The following is a 19,666-nucleotide window of genomic DNA, read 5'->3' on the forward strand; positions in this document are numbered from 1 at the left end:
AGGGAACGCTGGGATGTGCAGACACTCAACAAACAAGCAGGGAACGCTGGGATGTGCAGACACTGAACAAACAAGCAGGGAATGCTGGGATGTGCAGACACTGAACAAACAAGCAGAGAACGCTAGGATGTGCAGACACTGAACAAACAAGCAGGGAACGCTGGGATGTGCAGACACTGAACAAACAAGCAGAGAATGCTGGGATGTGCAGACACTAAACAAACAAGCAGGGAACGCTGGGATGTGCAGACACTCAACAAACAAGCAGGGAACGCTAGGATGTGCAGACACTGAACAAACAAGCAGGGAACGCTGGGATGTGCAGACACTGAACAAACAAGCAGAGAACGCTAGGATGTGCAGACACTGAACAAACAAGCAGGGAACGCTGGGATGTGCAGACACTGAACAAACAAGCAGAGAATGCTGGGATGTGCAGACACTAAACAAACAAGCAGGGAACGCTGGGATGTGCAGACACTCAACAAACAAGCAGGGAACGCTAGGATGTGCAGACACTGAACAAACAAGCAGGGAACGCTGGGATGTGCAGACACTGAACAAACAAGCAGAGAACGCTAGGATGTGCAGACACTGAACAAACAAGCAGGGAACGCTGGGATGTGCAGACACTGAACAAACCAGCAGAGAATGCTGGGATGTGCAGACACTGAACAAACAAGCAGAGAACGCTGGGATGTGCAGACACTGAACAAACAAGCAGGGAAAGCTGGGATGTGCAGACACTGAACAAGCAGAGAATTCTGGGTTGTGCAGACACTGAACAAGCAGAGAATTCTGGGTTGTGCAGACACTGAACAAGCAGAGAATTCTGGGTTGTGCAGACACTGAACAAGCAGAGAATTCTTGGAGATTTAGTTACTGACGATGCAGGGGTGTAAAACAAAGTATTCCCATCAGACGCTCACTGCTCGCTCCTTTAGAGTACGACCATTTGATACAACCTTGTAAAGGAAAAACAAAATTTTGGTTGATAAATTAAGAAAAAAAAAGTTAAAACCCAACGAAACCTATTATTTTTCTCAGTTTCCCCCATGTTCAGGGGCTGTGCTTCTCTGTTCTTCTCTTTGTCATAAAGGATAATGATCGGCAGGTGGCGTACCATTTGTGTTTGAAGTTAACTGAGGTGATCAGGAGTGGGTGACAGATGACAGAGCTGCAGTAGAGCAGAAGTCACCCCCCAGGATTGTAATACTGAGATTACAGAGCAGATGACTCCGTGGCTCAGGCTGCCCTCTCCTGGGCACTGCCGGAATTACCACCATCTGAACACTCCCCACACACTGCAGCATTGTTCTCAGAAAGAAAGAAGACATTTATCTCCCCAACTTCAAGATTAGCATCCGCAGGGTTAACTCTTCCCTCACTGACAGACAGAGTTTCCCCGGACTGTAGCATGGGAAATCCCCAACCCAAAAATAGTGTTTTATACCTAAGGTTGAACCGTAGAGACCACACAGAAGCCCAGCAAGACCATGCACTGATCATAGGGGAGCTCCGCAGACAGTATCACACATGGTGGGATTAGATGCACGGCTCAGCAGACGACATAACATATTTTTAAAATTTCTGTGCAGACGTGTTTGTACCCCTGATCGTGTAGTCAGAGGTGCAGCACTGCGTTATCTACACCGGACACCAGGATCATCATTTATATAACGTGTATATACAGGTGTGAACTGCTAAGAATCCACTCACATTGGCGTCCTGTCACTTTAATGCCCCCAAATGTTTGAAAAGAAAATATAAAGCCGCCTAGTGGTACATGATGAACAAGGGTCTCACAGTCTCTGCACATATAAAGACTTCCCAACGCGATTCAGCTCGTGCTGATAATGGAGATGCTCCTCCTGAAGAAGACATCGAAGAGCAGTCCTGCGGAGCTAAGGAAGACAGTCATTATACATCTACATAGGGGCAGTATTATAGTAGATATATACTTGTACATAGGGGGCAGTATTATAGTAGTTATATGCTTGTACACAGGGGGCAGTATTATAGTAGTTATATTCTTGTACATAGGGAGGAGTATTATAGTAGTTATATTCTTGAATATAGAGGGCAGTATTATAGTAGTTATATTCTTGTACATAGGGGCAGTATTATAGTAGTTATATTCTTGTATATAGAGGGCAGTATTATAGTAGTTATATTCTTGTACATAGGGGCAGTATTATAGTAGTTATATTCTTGTATATAGAGGGCAGTATTATAGTAGTTATATTCTTGTACATAGGGGCAGTATTATAGTAGTTATATTCTTGTACATAGGAGCAGTATTATAGTAGTTATATTCTTGTACATAGGGGCAGTATTATAGTAGTTATATTCTTGTACATAGGGGCAGTATTATAGGAGTTATATTCTTATACATAGGTGGCAGTATTATAGTAGTTATATTCTTGTACATAGGAGCAGTATTATAGTAGTTATATTCTTGTACATAGGAGCAGTATTATAGTAGATATATTCTTGTACATAGGGGGCAGCATTATAGTAGTTATATTCTTGTACATAGGGGGCAGTATTATAGTAGATATATTCTTATACATAGGGGGCAGTATTATAGTAGTTATATTTTTGTACATAGGAGCAGTATTATAGTAGTCATACTCTTGTACATAGGAGCAGTATTATAGTAGATATATTCTTGTACATAGGGGCAGTATTATAGTAGTTATATTCTTGTACATAGGAGCAGTATTATAGTAGTTATATTCTTGTACATAGGAGCAGCATTATAGTAGTTATATTCTAGTACATAGGAGCAGTATTATAGTAGATATATTCTTGTACATAGGGGGCAGTATTATAGTAGTTATATTCTTGTACATAGGAGCAGTATTATAGTAGTTACATTCTTGTACATAGGAGCAGTATTATAGTAGTTATATTCTTGTACATAGGAGCAGTATTAGTTATATTCTTGTTCATAGGAGCAGTATTATAGTAGTTATATTCTTGTATATAGGGGACAGTATTATAGTAGTTATATTCTTGTACATAGGGGACAGTATTATAGTAGTTATATTCTTGTACATAGGGGCAGTATTATAGTAGTTATATTCTTGTACATAGAGGGCAGTATTATAGTAGTTATATTCTTGTACATAGGGGCAGTATTATAGTAGTTATATTCTTGTACATAGGGGCAGTATTATAGTAGTTATATTCTTGTACATAGGGGCAGTATTATAGTAGTTATATTCTTGCACATAGAGGGCAGTATTATAGTAGTTATATTCTTGTACATAGGGGCAGTATTATAGTAGTTATATTCTTGTACATAGGGGGCAGTATTATAGTAGTTATATTCTTGTACATAGGGGTCAGTATTAAAGTAGTTATATTCTTGTACATAAGGGCAGTATTATAGTAGATAATATTCTTGTACATAGGGGGCAGTATTATAGTAGTTATATTCTTGTACATAGGGGCAGCATTATAGTAGTTATATTCTTGTACATAGGGGGCAGTATTATAGTAGTTATATTCTTGTACATAGGGGGCAGTATTATAGTAGTTATATTCTTGTACATAAGGGCAGTATTATACTAGATATATTCTTATACATAGGGGTCAGTATTAAAGTAGTTATATTCTTATACATAGGGGTCAGTATTAAAGTAGTTATATTCTTGTACATAAGGGCAGTATTATAGTAGATATATTCTTGTACATAGGGGGCAGTATTATAGTAGTTATATTCATGTACATAGGGGCAGTATTATAGTAGTTATATTCTTGTACATAGGGGGCAGTATTATAGTAGTTATATTCTTATACATAGGGGGCAGTATTATAGTAGTTATATTCTTGTACATAGGAGCAGTATTAGTTATATTCTTGTACATAGGAGCAGTATTATAGTAGTTATATTCTTGTATATAGGGGGCAGTATTATAGTAGTTATATTCTTGTACATAGGGGACAGTATTATAGTAGTTATATTCTTGTACATAGGGGTCAGTATTAAAGTAGTTATATTCTTGTACATAAGGGCAGTATTATAGTAGATAATATTCTTGTACATAGGGGGCAGTATTATAGTAGTTATATTCTTGTACATAGGGGGCAGTATTATAGTAGTTATATTCATGTACATAGGGGCAGTATTATAGTAGTTATATTCTTGTACATAGGGGGCAGTATTATAGTAGTTATATTCTTATACATAGGGGGCAGTATTATAGTAGTTATATTCTTGTTCATAAGGGCAGTATTATAGTAGATATATTCTTGTACATAGGGGTCAGTATTATAGTAGTTATATTCTTGTAGATAGGGGCAGTATTATAGTAGTTATATTCTTGTACATAGGGGGCAGTATTATAGTAGTTATATTCTTGTACATAGGAGGCAGTATTATAGTAGTTATATTCTTGTACATAGGGGTCAGTATTATAGTAGTTATATTCTTGAACATAAGGGCAGTATTATAGTAGATATATACTTGTACATACAGGGCAGTGTTATAGTAGTTATATTCTTGTACATAAGGGCAGTATTATAGTAGTTATATTCTTGTACATAGGTGCAGTATTATAGTAGTTATATTCTTGTACATAGGAGCAGTATTATAGTAGTTATATTCTTGTACATAGGAGCAGTATTATAGTAGTTATATTCTTGTACATAGGAGCAGTATTATAGTAGTTATATTCTTGTACATAGCGGGCAGTATTATAGTAAATATATTCTTGTACATAGGAGCAGTATTATAGTAGTTATGTTCTTGTACATAGGAGCAGCATTATAGTAGTTATATTCTTGTATATAGGGGACAGTATTATAGTAGTTATATTCTTGTACATAGGGGCAGTATTATAGTAGTTATATTCTTGTACATAGGGGCAGTATTATAGTAGTTATATTCTAGTACATAGGGGCAGTATTATAGTAGTTATATTCTTGTACATAGGGGCAGTATTATAGTAGTTATATTCTTGTACATAGGGGCAGTATTATAGTAGTTATATTCTTGTACATAGGGGCAGTATTATAGTAGTTATATTCTTGTACATAGGGGCAGTATTATAGTAGTTATATTCTTGTACATAGGGGGCAGTATTATAGTAGTTATATTCTTGTACATAGGGGGCAGTATTATAGTAGTTATAATTGTGTACATAGAGGCAGTATTATATTTTTAATGATGATAATTATGATCAGATAATCGTGCTTCTGTTGTGTTTTCCACTCACCATTACAAGTTCTTTATTTGCCATCTGGATTTCTTGTTTTTGCTGGATGTTTTGACGTTTTTGGATCCGGGCAGCACTGACTCCACGTGTGTCCTCTTTCCATTCATACATGTACTTCAGACTACGTTGACTGCAGGTCACATGAGAATTCCATAAAGTGAGAAATAGGCAAAACTGTAATATAAGTCACCAGTGACATCACCGCTCCTCACATATAATGATATATTACAGCAGTGACATCACCGCTCCTCACATATAATGATATATTACAGCAGTGACATCACCGCTCCTCACATATAATGATATATTACAGCAGTGACATCACCGCTCCTCACATATAATGATATATTACAGCAGTGACATCACCGCTCCTCACATATAATGATATATTACAGCAGTGACATCACCGCTCCTCACATATGATGATATATTACAGCGGTGACATCACCGCTCCTCACATATAATGATATATTACAGCGGTGACATCACCGCTCCTCACATATAATGATACAGCAGTGACATCACCGCTCCTCACATATAATGATATATTACAGCGGTGACATCACCGCTCCTCACATATAATGATATATTACAGCGGTGACATCACCGCTCCTCACATATAATGATATATTACAGCGGTGACATCACCGCTCCTCACATATAATGATATATTACAGTGGTGACATCACCGCTCCTCACATATAATGATATATTACAGCAGTAACATCACCGCTCCTCACATATAATGATATATTACAGCGGTGACATCACCGCTCCTCACATATAATGATATATTACAGCAGTGACATCACCGCTCCTCACATATAATGATATATTACAGCGGTGACATCACCGCTACTCACATATAATGATATATTACAGCAGTGACATCACCGCTCCTCACATATAATGATATATTACAGAGGTGACATCACCGCTCCTCACATATAATGATATATTACAGAGGTGACATCACCTCTCCTCACATATAATGATATATTACAGCAGTGACATCACAGCTCCTCACATATAATGATATATTACAGCAGTGACATCACCGCTCCTCACAAATAATGATATATTACAGCAGTGACCTCACCGCTCCTCACATATAATGATATATTACAGCAGTGACGTCACAGCTCCTCACATATAATGATATATTACAGAGGTGACATCACCGCTCCTCACATATAATGATATATTACAGAGGTGACATCACCGCTCCTCACATATAATGATATATTACAGAGGTGACATCACCGCTCCTCACATATAATGATATATTACAGCAGTGACATCACAGCTCCTCACATATAATGATATATTACAGCAGTGACATCACCGCTCCTCACATATAATGATATATTACAGCAGTGACATCACCGCTCCTCACATATAATGATATATTACAGCAGTGACATCACCGCTCCTCACATATAATGATATATTACAGCGGTGACATCACCGCTCCTCACATATAATGATATATTACAGCAGTGACATCACCGCTCCTCACATATAATGATATATTACAGCAGTGACATCACCGCTCCTCACATATAATGATATATTACAGCGGTGACATCACCGCTCCTCACATATAATGATATATTACAGCAGTGACGTCACAGCTCCTCACATATGATATATTACAGCAGTGACGTCACCGCTCCTCACATATAATGATATATTACAGCAGTGACGTCACCGCTCCTCACATATAATGATATATTACAGCAGTGACATCACCGGTCCTCACATATAATGATATATTACAGCAGTGACGTCACAGCTCCTCACATATAATGATATATTACAGCAGTGACATCACCGCTCCTCACATATAATGATATATTACAGCGGTGACATCACCGCTCCTCACATATAATGATATATTACAGCAGTGACATCACAGCTCCTCACATATAATGATATATTACAGCAGTGACGTCACAGCTCCTCACATATAATGATATATTACAGCAGTGACATCACCGCTCCTCACATATAATGATATATTACAGCGGTGACATCACCGCTCCTCACATATAATGATATATTACAGCAGTGACATCACCGCTCCTCACATATAATGATATATTACAGCAGTGACATCACCGCTCCTCACATATGATGATATATTACAGCGGTGACATCACCGCTCCTCACATATAATGATATATTACAGCGGTGACATCACCGCTCCTCACATATAATGATACAGCAGTGACATCACCGCTCCTCACATATAATGATATATTACAGCGGTGACATCACCGCTCCTCACATATTATGATATATTACAGCGGTGACATCACCGCTCCTCACATATAATGATATATTACAGCGGTGACATCACCGCTCCTCACATATAATGATATATTACAGCGGTGACATCACCGCTCCTCACATATAATGATATATTACAGCAGTAACATCACCGCTCCTCACATATAATGATATATTACAGCAGTGACATCACCGCTCCTCACATATAATGATATATTACAGCAGTGACATCACCGCTCCTCACATATAATGATACATTACAGCAGTAACATCACCGCTCCTCACATATAATGATATATTACAGCGGTGACATCACCGCTCCTCACATATAATGATATATTACAGCAGTGACATCACCGCTCCTCACATATAATGATATATTACAGCGGTGACATCACCGCTACTCACATATAATGATATATTACAGCAGTAACATCACCGCTCCTCACATATAATGATATATTACAGAGGTGACATCACCGCTCCTCACATATAATGATATATTACAGAGGTGACATCACCTCTCCTCACATATAATGATATATTACAGCAGTGACATCACAGCTCCTCACATATAATGATATATTACAGCAGTGACATCACCGCTCCTCACAAATAATGATATATTACAGCAGTGACCTCACCGCTCCTCACATATAATGATATATTACAGCAGTGATGTCACCGCTCCTCACATATAATGATATATTACAGAGGTGACATCACCGCTCCTCACATATAATGATATATTACAGAGGTGACATCACCGCCCCTCACATATAATGATATATTACAGCAGTGACATCACAGCTCCTCACATATAAGGATATATTACAGCAGTGACATCACCGCTCCTCACATATAATGATATATTACAGCAGTGACATCACCGCTCCTCACATATAATGATATATTACAGCAGTGACATCACCGCTCCTCACATATAATGATATATTACAGCAGTGACATCACCGCTCCTCACATATAATGATATATTACAGCAGTGACATCACCGCTCCTCACATATGATGATATATTACAGCGGTGACATCACCGCTCCTCACATATAATGATATATTACAGCGGTGACATCACCGCTCCTCACATATAATGATACAGCAGTGACATCACCGCTCCTCACATATAATGATATATTACAGCGGTGACATCACCGCTCCTCACATATAATGATATATTACAGCGGTGACATCACCGCTCCTCACATATAATGATATATTACAGCGGTGACATCACCGCTCCTCACATATAATGATATATTACAGTGGTGACATCACCGCTCCTCACATATAATGATATATTACAGCAGTAACATCACCGCTCCTCACATATAATGATATATTACAGCGGTGACATCACCGCTCCTCACATATAATGATATATTACAGCAGTGACATCACCGCTCCTCACATATAATGATATATTACAGCGGTGACATCACCGCTACTCACATATAATGATATATTACAGCAGTGACATCACCGCTCCTCACATATAATGATATATTACAGAGGTGACATCACCGCTCCTCACATATAATGATATATTACAGAGGTGACATCACCTCTCCTCACATATAATGATATATTACAGCAGTGACATCACAGCTCCTCACATATAATGATATATTACAGCAGTGACATCACCGCTCCTCACAAATAATGATATATTACAGCAGTGACCTCACCGCTCCTCACATATAATGATATATTACAGCAGTGACGTCACAGCTCCTCACATATAATGATATATTACAGAGGTGACATCACCGCTCCTCACATATAATGATATATTACAGAGGTGACATCACCGCTCCTCACATATAATGATATATTACAGAGGTGACATCACCGCTCCTCACATATAATGATATATTACAGCAGTGACATCACAGCTCCTCACATATAATGATATATTACAGCAGTGACATCACCGCTCCTCACATATAATGATATATTACAGCAGTGACATCACCGCTCCTCACATATAATGATATATTACAGCAGTGACATCACCGCTCCTCACATATAATGATATATTACAGCGGTGACATCACCGCTCCTCACATATAATGATATATTACAGCAGTGACATCACCGCTCCTCACATATAATGATATATTACAGCAGTGACATCACCGCTCCTCACATATAATGATATATTACAGCGGTGACATCACCGCTCCTCACATATAATGATATATTACAGCAGTGACGTCACAGCTCCTCACATATGATATATTACAGCAGTGACGTCACCGCTCCTCACATATAATGATATATTACAGCAGTGACGTCACCGCTCCTCACATATAATGATATATTACAGCAGTGACATCACCGGTCCTCACATATAATGATATATTACAGCAGTGACGTCACAGCTCCTCACATATAATGATATATTACAGCAGTGACATCACCGCTCCTCACATATAATGATATATTACAGCGGTGACATCACCGCTCCTCACATATAATGATATATTACAGCAGTGACGTCACAGCTCCTCACATATAATGATATATTACAGCAGTGACGTCACAGCTCCTCACATATAATGATATATTACAGCAGTGACATCACCTCTCCTCACATATAATGATGTATTACAGCAGTGACATCACCGCTCCTCACATATAATGATATATTACAGCGGTGACATCACCGCTCCTCACATATAATGATATATTACAGAGGTGACATCAACTCTCCTCACATATAATGATATATTACAGCAGTGACATCACAGCTCCTCACATATAATGATATATTACAGCAGTGACATCACCGCTCCTCACAAATAATGATATATTACAGCAGTGACCTCACCGCTCCTCACATATAATGATATATTACAGCAGTGACCTCACCGCTCCTCACATATAATGATATATTACAGCAGTGACCTCACCGCTCCTCACATATAATGATATATTACAGCAGTGACGTCACCGCTCCTCACATATAATGATATATTACAGCAGTGACATCACAGCTCCTCACATATAATGATATATTACAGCAGTGACATCACCGCTCCTCACAAATAATGATATATTACAGCAGTGACATCACCGCTCCTCACATATAATGATATATTACAGCAGTGACCTCACCGCTCCTCACATATAATGATATATTACAGCAGTGACCTCACCGCTCCTCACATATAATGATATATTACAGCAGTGACGTCACCGCTCCTCACATATAATGATATATTACAGCGGTGACATCACCGCTCCTCACATATAATGATATATTACAGCGGTGACGTCACCGCTCCCCACATATAATGATATATTACAGAGGTGACATCACCGCTCCTCACATATAATGATATATTACAGCAGTGACATCACCGCTCCTCACATATAATGATATATTACAGCAGTGACATCACCGCTCCTCACATATAATGATATATTACAGCAGTGACATCACCGCTCCTCACATATAATGATATATTACAGAGGTGACATCACCGCTCCTCACATATAATGATATATTACAGCAGTGACATCACCGCTCCTCACATATAATGATATATTACAGCAGTGACATCACCGCTCCTCACATATAATGATATATTACAGCAGTGACATCACCGGTCCTCACATATAATGATATATTACAGCAGTGACGTCACCGGTCCTCACATATAATGATATATTACAGCAGTGACATCACCGCTCCTCACATATAATGATATATTACAGCGGTGACATCACCGCTCCTCACATATAATGATATATTACAGCGGTGACGTCACAGCTCCTCACATATAATGATATATTACAGCAGTGACGTCACAGCTCCTCACATATAATGATATATTACAGCAGTGACATCACCGCTCCTCACATATAATGATATATTACAGCGGTGACATCACCGCTCCTCACATATAATGATATATTACAGCAGTGACATCACCGCTCCTCACATATAATGATATATTACAGCAGTGACATCACCGCTCCTCACATATAGTGATCTATTACAGCGGTGACATCACCGCTCCTCACATATAATGATATATTACAGCGGTGACATCACCGCTCCTCACATATAATGATATATTACAGCGGTGACATCACCGCTCCTCACATATAATGATATATTACAGCAGTGACATCACCTCTCCTCACATATAATGATATATTACAGCAGTGACATCACCGCTCCTCACATATAATGATATATTACAGCAGTGACATCACCGCTCCTCACATATAATGATATATTACAGCGGTGACATCACCGCTCCTCACATATAATGATATATTACAGCAGTGACATCACCTCTCCTCACATATAATGATATATTACAGCAGTGACATCACCGCTCCTCACATATAATGATATATTACAGCAGTGACATCACATCTCCTCACATATAATGATATATTACAGCAGTGACATCACCGCTCCTCACATATAATGATATATTACAGCAGTGACATCACCGCTCCTCACATATAATGATATATTACAGCAGTGACATCACCGCTCCTCACATATAATGATATATTACAGAGGTGACATCACCGCTCCTCACATATAATGATATATTACAGCAGTGACATCACCGCTCCTCACATATAATGATATATTACAGCAGTGACATCACCGCTCCTCACATATAATGATATATTACAGCAGTGACATCACCGGTCCTCACATATAATGATATATTACAGCAGTGACGTCACCGGTCCTCACATATAATGATATATTACAGCAGTGACATCACCGCTCCTCACATATAATGATATATTACAGCGGTGACATCACCGCTCCTCACATATAATGATATATTACAGCAGTGACGTCACAGCTCCTCACATATAATGATATATTACAGCAGTGACGTCACAGCTCCTCACATATAATGATATATTACAGCAGTGACATCACCGCTCCTCACATATAATGATATATTACAGCGGTGACATCACCGCTCCTCACATATAATGATATATTACAGCAGTGACATCACCGCTCCTCACATATAATGATATATTACAGCAGTGACATCACCGCTCCTCACATATAATGATCTATTACAGCGGTGACATCACCGCTCCTCACATATAATGATATTTTACAGCGGTGACATCACCGCTCCTCACATATAATGATATATTACAGCGGTGACATCACCGCTCCTCACATATAATGATATATTACAGCAGTGACATCACCTCTCCTCACATATAATGATATATTACAGCAGTGACATCACCGCTCCTCACATATAATGATATATTACAGCAGTGACATCACCGCTCCTCACATATAATGATATATTACAGCGGTGACATCACCGCTCCTCACATATAATGATATATTACAGCAGTGACATCACCTCTCCTCACATATAATGATATATTACAGCAGTGACATCACCGCTCCTCACATATAATGATATATTACAGCAGTGACATCACATTTCCTCACATATAATGATATATTACAGCAGTGACATCACCGCTCCTCACATATAATGATATATTACAGCAGTGACATCACCGCTCCTCACATATAATGATGTATTATAGCAGTGACATCACCGCTCCTCACATATAATGATATATTACAGCAGTGACATCACCGCTCCTCATATATAATGATATATTACAGCAGTGACATCACCGCTCCTCACATATAATGATATATTACAGCACTGACATCACCGCTCCTCACATATAATGATATATTACAGCAGTAACATCACCGCTCCTCACATATAATGATATATTACAGCAGTAACATCACCGCTCCTCACATATAATGATATATTACAGCAGTGACATCACCGCTCCTCACATATAATGATATATTACAGCAGTGACATCACGGCTCCTCACATATAATGATATATTACAGCAGTAACATCACCGCTCCTCACATATAATGATATATTACAGCAGTGACATCACCGCTCCCCACATATAATGATATATTACAGCAGTGACATCACAGCTCCTCACATATAATGATATATTACAGCAGTAACATCACCGCTCCTCACATATAATGATATATTACAGCAGTGACATCACCTCTCCTCACATATAATGATATATTACAGCAGTGACATCACCGCTCCTCACATATAATGATATATTACAGCAGTGACGTCACCGCTCCTCACATATAATGATATATTACAGCAGTGACATCACCGCTCCTCACATATAATGATATATTACAGCAGTGACATCACCGCTCCTCACATATAATGATATATTACAGCGGTGACATCACCGCTCCTCACATATAATGATATATTACAGAGGTGACATCACCTCTCCTCACATATAATGATATATTACAGCAGTGACATCACCGCTCCTCACATATAATGATATATTACAGCAGTGACATCACCGCTCCTCACATATAATGATATATTACAGCAGTGACATCACCGGTCCTCACATATAATGATATATTACAGCAGTGACGTCACCGGTCCTCACATATAATGATATATTACAGCAGTGACATCACCGCTCCTCACATATAATGATATATTACAGCGGTGACATCACCGCTCCTCACATATAATGATATATTACAGCAGTGACGTCACAGCTCCTCACATATAATGATATATTACAGCAGTGACGTCACAGCTCCTCACATATAATGATATATTACAGCAGTGACATCACCGCTCCTCACATATAATGATATATTACAGCGGTGACATCACCGCTCCTCACATATAATGATATATTACAGCAGTGACATCACCGCTCCACACATATAATGATATATTACAGCAGTGACATCACCGCTCCTCACATATAATGATCTATTACAGCGGTGACATCACCGCTCCTCACATATAATGATATATTACAGCGGTGACATCACCGCTTCTCACATATAATGATATATTACAGCGGTGACATCACCGCTCCTCACATATAATGATATATTACAGCAGTGACGTCACAGCTCCTCACATATAATGATATATTACAGCAGTGACATCACCGCTCCTCACATATAATGATATATTACAGCGGTGACATCACCGCTCCTCACATATAATGATATATTACAGCGGTGACATCACCGCTCCTCACATATAATGATATATTACAGCAGTGACGTCACAGCTCCTCACATATAATGATATATTACAGCAGTGACATCACCGCTCCTCACATATAATGATATATTACAGCAGTGACATCACCGCTCCTCACATATAATGATATATTACAGCAGTGACATCACCGCTCCTCACATATAATGATATATTACAGCGGTGACATCACCGCTCCTCACATATAATGATATATTACAGCAGTGACATCACCTCTCCTCACATATAATGATATATTACAGCAGTGACATCACCGCTCCTCACATATAATGATATATTACAGCAGTGACATCACATTTCCTCACATATAATGATATATTACAGCAGTGACATCACCGCTCCTCACATATAATGATATTACAGCAGTGACATCACCGCTCCTCACATATAATGATGTATTATAGCAGTGACATCACCGCTCCTCACATATAATGATATATTACAGCAGTGACATCACCGCTCCTCATATATAATGATATATTACAGCAGTGACATCACCGCTCCTCACATATAATGATATATTACAGCACTGACATCACCGCTCCTCACATATAATGATATATTACAGCAGTAACATCACCGCTCCTCACATATAATGATATATTACAGCAGTGACATCACCGCTCCTCACATATAATGATATATTACAGCAGTGACATCACGGCTCCTCACATATAATGATATATTACAGCAGTAACATCACCGCTCTTCACATATAATGATATATTACAGCAGTGACATCACCGCTCCCCACATATAATGATATATTACAGCAGTGACATCACCTCTCCTCACATATAATGATATATTACAGCAGTGACCTCACCGCTCCTCACATATAATGATATATTACAGCAGTGACGTCACCGCTCCTCACATATAATGATATATTACAGCGGTGACATCACCGCTCCTCACATATAATGATATATTACAGCGGTGACGTCACCGCTCCCCACATATAATGATATATTACAGAGGTGACATCACCGCTCCTCACATATAATGATATATTACAGCAGTGACATCACCGCTCCTCACATATAATGATATATTACAGCAGTGACATCACCGCTCCTCACATATAATGATATTACAGCAGTGACATCACCGCTCCTCACATATAATGATGTATTATAGCAGTGACATCACCGCTCCTCACATATAATGATATATTACAGCAGTGACATCACCGCTCCTCATATATAATGATATATTACAGCAGTGACATCACCGCTCCTCACATATAATGATATATTACAGCACTGACATCACCGCTCCTCACATATAATGATATATTACAGCAGTAACATCACCGCTCCTCACATATAATGATATATTACAGCAGTGACATCACCGCTCCTCACATATAATGATATATTACAGCAGTGACATCACGGCTCCTCACATATAATGATATATTACAGCAGTAACATCACCGCTCTTCACATATAATGATATATTACAGCAGTGACATCACCGCTCCCCACATATAATGATATATTACAGCAGTGACATCACCTCTCCTCACATATAATGATATATTACAGCAGTGACCTCACCGCTCCTCACATATAATGATATATTACAGCAGTGACGTCACCGCTCCTCACATATAATGATATATTACAGCGGTGACATCACCGCTCCTCACATATAATGATATATTACAGCGGTGACGTCACCGCTCCCCACATATAATGATATATTACAGAGGTGACATCACCGCTCCTCACATATAATGATATATTACAGCAGTGACATCACCGCTCCTCACATATAATGATATATTACAGCAGTGACATCACCGCTCCTCACATATAATGATATATTACAGCAGTGACATCACCGCTCCTCACATATAATGATATATTACAGAGGTGACATCACCGCTCCTCACATATAATGATATATTACAGCAGTGACATCACCGCTCCTCACATATAATGATATATTACAGCAGTGACATCACCGCTCCTCACATATAATGATATATTACAGCAGTGACATCACCGGTCCTCACATATAATGATATATTACAGCAGTGACGTCACCGGTCCTCACATATAATGATATATTACAGCAGTGACATCACCGCTCCTCACATATAATGATATATTACAGCGGTGACATCACCGCTCCTCACATATAATGATATATTACAGCGGTGACGTCACAGCTCCTCACATATAATGATATATTACAGCAGTGACGTCACAGCTCCTCACATATAATGATATATTACAGCAGTGACATCACCGCTCCTCACATATAATGATATATTACAGCGGTGACATCACCGCTCCTCACATATAATGATATATTACAGCAGTGACATCACCGCTCCTCACATATAATGATATATTACAGCAGTGACATCACCGCTCCTCACATATAGTGATCTATTACAGCGGTGACATCACCGCTCCTCACATATAATGATATATTACAGCGGTGACATCACCGCTCCTCACATATAATGATATATTACAGCGGTGACATCACCGCTCCTCACATATAATGATATATTACAGCAGTGACATCACCTCTCCTCACATATAATGATATATTACAGCAGTGACATCACCGCTCCTCACATATAATGATATATTACAGCAGTGACATCACCGCTCCTCACATATAATGATATATTACAGCGGTGACATCACCGCTCCTCACATATAATGATATATTACAGCAGTGACATCACCTCTCCTCACATATAATGATATATTACAGCAGTGACATCACCGCTCCTCACATATAATGATATATTACAGCAGTGACATCACATCTCCTCACATATAATGATATATTACAGCAGTGACATCACCGCTCCTCACATATAATGATATATTACAGCAGTGACATGACCGCTCCTCACATATAATGATATATTACAGCAGTGACATCACCGCTCCTCACATATAATGATATATTACAGAGGTGACATCACCGCTCCTCACATATAATGATATATTACAGCAGTGACATCACCGCTCCTCACATATAATGATATATTACAGCAGTGACATCACCGCTCCTCACATATAATGATATATTACAGCAGTGACATCACCGGTCCTCACATATAATGATATATTACAGCAGTGACGTCACCGGTCCTCACATATAATGATATATTACAGCAGTGACATCACCGCTCCTCACATATAATGATATATTACAGCGGTGACATCACCGCTCCTCACATATAATGATATATTACAGCAGTGACGTCACAGCTCCTCACATATAATGATATATTACAGCAGTGACGTCACAGCTCCTCACATATAATGATATATTACAGCAGTGACATCACCGCTCCTCACATATAATGATATATTACAGCGGTGACATCACCGCTCCTCACATATAATGATATATTACAGCAGTGACATCACCGCTCCTCACATATAATGATATATTACAGCAGTGACATCACCGCTCCTCACATATAATGATCTATTACAGCGGTGACATCACCGCTCCTCACATATAATGATATTTTACAGCGGTGACATCACCGCTCCTCACATATAATGATATATTACAGCGGTGACATCACCGCTCCTCACATATAATGATATATTACAGCAGTGACATCACCTCTCCTCACATATAATGATATATTACAGCAGTGACATCACCGCTCCTCACATATAATGATATATTACAGCAGTGACATCACCGCTCCTCACATATAATGATATATTACAGCGGTGACATCACCGCTCCTCACATATAATGATATATTACAGCAGTGACATCACCTCTCCTCACATATAATGATATATTACAGCAGTGACATCACCGCTCCTCACATATAATGATATATTACAGCAGTGACATCACATTTCCTCACATATAATGATATATTACAGCAGTGACATCACCGCTCCTCACATATAATGATATATTACAGCAGTGACATCACCGCTCCTCACATATAATGATGTATTATAGCAGTGACATCACCGCTCCTCACATATAATGATATATTACAGCAGTGACATCACCGCTCCTCGTATATAATGATATATTACAGCAGTGACATCACCGCTCCTCACATATAATGATATATTACAGCACTGACATCACCGCTCCTCACATATAATGATATATTACAGCAGTAACATCACCGCTCCTCACATATAATGATATATTACAGCAGTAACATCACCGCTCCTCACATATAATGATATATTACAGCAGTGACATCACCGCTCCTCACATATAATGATATATTACAGCAGTGACATCACGGCTCCTCACATATAATGATATATTACAGCAGTAACATCACCGCTCCTCACATATAATGATATATTACAGCAGTGACATCACCGCTCCCCACATATAATGATATATTACAGCAGTGACATCACAGCTCCTCACATATAATGATATATTACAGCAGTAACATCACCGCTCCTCACATATAATGATATATTACAGCAGTGACATCACCTCTCCTCACATATAATGATATATTACAGCAGTGACATCACCGCTCCTCACATATAATGATATATTACAGCAGTGACGTCACCGCTCCTCACATATAATGATATATTACAGCAGTGACATCACCGCTCCTCACATATAATGATATATTACAGCAGTGACATCACCGCTCCTCACATATAATGATATATTACAGCGGTGACATCACCGCTCCTCACATATAATGATATATTACAGAGGTGACATCACCTCTCCTCACATATAATGATATATTACAGCAGTGACATCACCGCTCCTCACATATAATGATATATTACAGCAGTGACATCACCGCTCCTCACATATAATGATATATTACAGCAGTGACATCACCGGTCCTCACATATAATGATATATTACAGCAGTGACGTCACCGGTCCTCACATATAATGATATATTACAGCAGTGACATCACCGCTCCTCACATATAATGATATATTACAGCGGTGACATCACCGCTCCTCACATATAATGATATATTACAGCAGTGACG

General features: G+C 38.8%; 1 protein-coding gene across 1 annotated transcript in view; it reads right to left on the bottom strand.

Annotated features, from left to right (window-relative positions):
- Positions 1-94: 94 nt before the first annotated feature.
- The window catches only part of CFAP141 (cilia and flagella associated protein 141), a 41,416-nt gene continuing 21,844 nt past the window's right edge, over positions 95-19,666 (bottom strand). Inside the window, exons 3-4 of the mRNA XM_073637598.1 lie at positions 5,226-5,355; positions 95-1,904 (exon numbers count right to left, since the gene is read on the bottom strand). Coding sequence (XP_073493699.1) covers positions 1,803-1,904; positions 5,226-5,355 — 232 coding nt within the window. The 3' untranslated portion in view covers positions 95-1,802. The remainder of the gene's footprint in view (positions 1,905-5,225; positions 5,356-19,666) is intronic.

Source organism: Phyllobates terribilis, unplaced genomic scaffold (assembly GCF_046119375.1).
Source record: "Phyllobates terribilis strain yellow unplaced genomic scaffold, ASM4611937v1 Scaffold_7__3_contigs__length_470593459, whole genome shotgun sequence".
Classification (NCBI taxonomy): domain Eukaryota; kingdom Metazoa; phylum Chordata; class Amphibia; order Anura; family Dendrobatidae; genus Phyllobates; species Phyllobates terribilis.